The sequence below is a fragment of the Cebidichthys violaceus genome, unplaced genomic scaffold (assembly GCF_023349555.1).
Source record: "Cebidichthys violaceus isolate CVI_PGR_0920_01 unplaced genomic scaffold, fCebVio1.0.p SCAF_64, whole genome shotgun sequence".
NCBI classification, from domain to species: Eukaryota; Metazoa; Chordata; class Actinopteri; order Perciformes; family Stichaeidae; genus Cebidichthys; species Cebidichthys violaceus.
In genome coordinates, this window is record NW_027176861.1 from 615,468 (window position 1) to 620,000 (window position 4,533).

General features: G+C 42.8%; 1 protein-coding gene across 2 annotated transcripts in view; it reads right to left on the reverse strand.

The window, feature by feature from the left end:
- Positions 1–219: 219 nt before the first annotated feature.
- Positions 220–4,533, reverse strand: part of LOC137890292 (glutamate dehydrogenase 1, mitochondrial) — a 14,756-nt gene continuing 10,442 nt past the window's right edge. For both annotated transcript variants that reach the window (XM_068734474.1, XM_068734475.1), the window contains exons 8-13: positions 2,956–3,093; positions 2,800–2,880; positions 2,257–2,380; positions 2,069–2,160; positions 1,651–1,713; positions 220–1,437 (exon numbers count right to left, since the gene is read on the reverse strand). In XM_068734474.1, coding sequence (XP_068590575.1) covers positions 1,318–1,437; positions 1,651–1,713; positions 2,069–2,160; positions 2,257–2,380; positions 2,800–2,880; positions 2,956–3,093 — 618 coding nt within the window. In that variant the 3' untranslated portion in view covers positions 220–1,317. The remainder of the gene's footprint in view (positions 1,438–1,650; positions 1,714–2,068; positions 2,161–2,256; positions 2,381–2,799; positions 2,881–2,955; positions 3,094–4,533) is intronic.

Here is a 4,533-nt window from a genome sequence, read left to right on the forward strand (position 1 = left end):
TAGATTTCACATAACATCCAAAATCATTACTTTATATCTCAACATTGAAACTCAGTCATAATCATGACTAACATTAAGATTATTAAGATTATTTATAGAAGTATCTCAATATAAATATTGACTTTAGTAAAGTTCTTTAACCTCAACAGAAGAGATTAAAGACAACATCAACATCTGTATCACACCTTTAATCAACAATGATAAAAACACAACATGGGACTGTTTTCTACTTTTTATTGTTGCCGTAACATTTGAACAGAAAGGCCTGAAAACTCCCAAAACATGTATTAATCAGAGCAGACGAACACATTCAGAGAGTAACCGGGAATCAACCGCCGGCCTCTGAGCACGTTTCCTCTGTGACGTAAACAACATCAGATGAAAATATAAAATATAAAATATGAAGTCACCGCAGGAAGTAGTAAAGCAGAAAAAACACCAATAATATACGTGTCATTTCAAAAATAGATTTATCTAATGTAACATTTTCTCACTTGACCAAGAAAAATAATCTATTTATGACCTAAAATGATTCATCTTGATAATGAATCTGCAGATGAATTATTTTTCTTTGGATTCATTTGATTATATCTCTTTATTCCTTAAAGCTAAACATGAAGAGAAGATGAGAACGCAGTGCAGACCGAAGGATCGAAGCAACCTCATCAAAAGATCAAAAGATCATTTTCAATTTAAAGAGACAGAAACATGAATGACCTTTAATAAAACTCCACAAGTCCTGAGACACAAACACAAAGTGTCCCCCCCCCCCCCGACAACCATCGAAATAAAGCCCCTAAAATGATTCTATAACTCGTAAAATAAAATAATGAAATATGAATAAGGAACAATGTCTTCAGGTTTAAATCGATCAATAATCAGTAGCGAGGGCGTCCACACACGTCGGTCCACTTAGTGAGCTACTGTCACTTTAAGGCTCTTATAGGTTTAGATATGTTCCAGATATAGATATAGATATAGATATATATATAGATATATATAAAGCAGCACAATAAGAAGAACACTCAGAAAGCTGTGAAACATGAAGATTCTGTTGGTTTGAAGTTGTCATGAGGAGAAGAAGAGGAGGAAGAGGAAGGAGGAGAGGAAGAGAAAGAGGAGGAGGAGGGAGAGGAGGATAAACAGACGTGATGAAGAAGGAATGAACACAACTAAACACAGAGACTCATTCAAAAAAGTGTAAACGCTGGACTTTGTGTTGAAGAGGTGAGACAGACAGACAGACAGAGAGACAGACAGAGAGACACAGACAGAGAGACAGACAGAGAGACAGACAGACAGAGAGACAGACAGGCTCTATGTGAAGATGAGGCCGGCCTCGTTGTAAACCTGGAACACCTTCTCGATGGCGTTGACGTACGCCGCCGTCCTCAAGTCAAGACCAAGGTTGTACTTGTTGGCTGTTCTCATGATTTGCTGCATGAGAGGGAGGAGAGAGGAGACAAGGAGGGAGGAGACAACGAGAGGAAGGATGTAGAGTAGGAGACAAGGAGATTCAGAAATGTTTCAGGTCTGACTTTTAAATAAAGTTTCAGACGAGAAGTTTTTAATGAACACATTAATGTAAAAGAAGTGTGTGTGTGTGTGTGTGTGTGTGTGTGTGTGTGTGTGTGTGTGTGTGTGTGTTACCCTAGCAGAGCGCTCCATGGTGAAGGCTAGACCTGAGTGAACGATGTCCTTCTCAGACGCTCCCTGAAACCAAAACACATGTTTACAACACCACAGAAGAAGAACACCAGGTGGTGGTAGTAGTAATAGTAGAAGTAGCAGTAGTGGTAGCAGCAGTAGTAGTAGTGATAGTAGTAGCGGTAGTAGTAGTGGTGGTAGTAGTAGTAGTGTAGAAGTACTAGTAGTGATAGTTGCAGTAGTAGTAGTAGTGATAGTAGTAGTAGCAGTAATCGTAGTAGTAGCAGCAGCAGACGTAGTAGCAGTAGAAGAACTAGTGAGTACTCATAGTAGCAGTAGAAGTACTAGTGAGTACTCATAGTAGCAGTAGAAGTACTAGTGAGTACTCATAGTAGCAGTAGAAGTACTAGTGAGTACTCACAGCGACCCTGGCCTGGAACTCAGAGGTGGGGACGATGGGGATGGCTCCGCCATGTTTACCAAACTTCCTCTCTAGACTCTCCTGAACCGACACTGGAGAGGGAGAGGGAGAGGGAGAGGGATGATGAAGAGGAGGAACAACATCATCCTCTCTGTGACGATCAATCAATGGTCTCCGAGCTCACTCACTCAGCAGGTGGTAGTTTGAGTCTCTCTCGTATTTGAAGGTGAGTCGACCGTAACTGACGTGGTTCAGATTCTTCAACCACTCAAAGTACGACACCGTCACACCGCCGGCATTCAGGTACATGTCCTGTCAGAGGACAGAGGAGACAAGGACACAGGGAGAGGGGACAAGGACACAGGAGAAAACATGGAACAAGGAGAGGAGGGAGGAGATGAAACAAGGAGAAAACAAGGAAACAGGGAGGGGAGAAGATACAAGAGGAAAGAACAAGGAGAGGAAATGAGGAGAGGAGAAAAGGACGCAGGGAGAGGGGACAAGGAGAGGGAACATGGTGACAAAGAGAGGGGAGGATACGAGAGGAAAGAACAGGAAAAAAGGAGAGGAGATGATGAGAGGGGAAGAAACAAGGAAACAAGAAGAGGGAACAAGGTGAGGAGAGGAACCAAGAGGAGGAACCAGAACATAATAAAAACTGTGTTCCATCTTAACAACAGAACAAGGCTGAAGTCCACTGATGAAGAACTAAGAACTAAGAGCTCACTGACCGGGATCACCATGATGTTCCTCTCCAGGAAGATGCGGTCGGCTTCGGGCGTGGTCGGACCGTTCGCCCCCTCAGCGACGATCTGAAAGGACCACAGACACCAGGTCAGTGTACTGATGCATGCTGGGAAAACGGGTATTGATGGTGAGTGTGTTACCTTGGCCTTGATCTTGTGTGCGTTGCTCTTGGTCAGCTGCTTCTCGCTGGCCGCTGGGATCAGGATGTCACAGTCGGCCTCCAGGATGCTTCCTTCATACGGCGTCGCGTTGGGAAACCCGACGACGGTCCCGTTTTCCTGGAGGAGGAACATTCATAAAGTTCTCTCAGACTTCACTGTAGTAACAACACCGATAATCCAGCAGGTGGCGATCTGGTCCTTTGTTTGTATTACAACATGTTGATGTATGATTTACAACTGCAATACTGAACTCCTATTGGTTACAGTAGTTACCACCCGTTTGTAGTCCCGTTTGTTACTTTATCACCAGTACTGACCCGTTTGTAGTCCCGTTTGTCACTTTATCACCAGTACTGACCCGTTTGTAGTTCTGTTTGTTACTTTATCACCAGTACTGATCCGTTTGTAGTCCCGTTTGTCACTTTATCACCAGTACTGGCCCGTTTGTAGTTCTGTTTGTTACTTTATCACCAGTACTGACCCGTTTGTAGTCCCGTTTGTTACTTTATCACCAGTACTGACCCGTTTGTAGTCCCGTTTGTCACTTTATCACCAGTACTGACCCGTTTGTAGTCCCGTTTGTCACTTTATCACCAGTACTGATCCGTTTGTAGTTCTGTTTGTTACTTTATCACCAGTACTGATCCGTTTGTAGTTCTGTTTGTTACTTTATCACCAGTACTGACCCGTTTGTAGTCCCGTTTGTCACTTTATCACCAGTACTGATCCGTTTGTAGTTCTGTTTGTTACTTTATCACCAGTACTGACCCGTTTGTAGTTCTGTTTGTTACTTTATCACCAGTACTGACCCGTTTGTAGTCCCGTTTGTCACTTTATCACCAGTACTGACCCGTTTGTAGTCCCGTTTGTCACTTTATCACCAGTACTGATCCGTTTGTAGTTCTGTTTGTTACTTTATCACCAGTACTGACCCGTTTGTAGTTCTGTTTGTTACTTTATCACCAGTACTGACCCGTTTGTAGTTCTGTTTGTTACTTTATCACCAGTACTGGCCCGTTTGTAGTTCTGTTTGTCACTTTATCACCAGTACTGACCCGTTTGTAGTCCCGTTTGTCACTTTATCACCAGTACTGACCCGTTTGTAGTTCTGTTTGTTACTTTATCACCAGTACTGACCCGTTTGTAGTTCTGTTTGTTACTTTATCACCAGTACTGACCCGTTTGTAGTCCCGTTTGTCACTTTATCACCAGTACTGACCCGTTTGTAGTCCCGTTTGTCACTTTATCACCAGTACTGACCCGTTTGTAGTTCTGTTTGTTACTTTATCACCAGTACTGACCCGTTTGTAGTTCTGTTTGTTACTTTATCACCAGTACTGACCCGTTTGTAGTTCTGTTTGTTACTTTATCACCAGTACTGACCAGTTTGTAGTTCTGTTTGTTACTTTATCACCAGTACTGACCAGTTTGTAGTCCCGTTTGTCACTTTATCACCAGTACTGACCCGTTTGTAGTTCTGTTTGTTACTTTATCACCAGTACTGACCCGTTTGTAGTTCTGTTTGTTACTTTATCACCAGTACTGACCAGTTTGTAG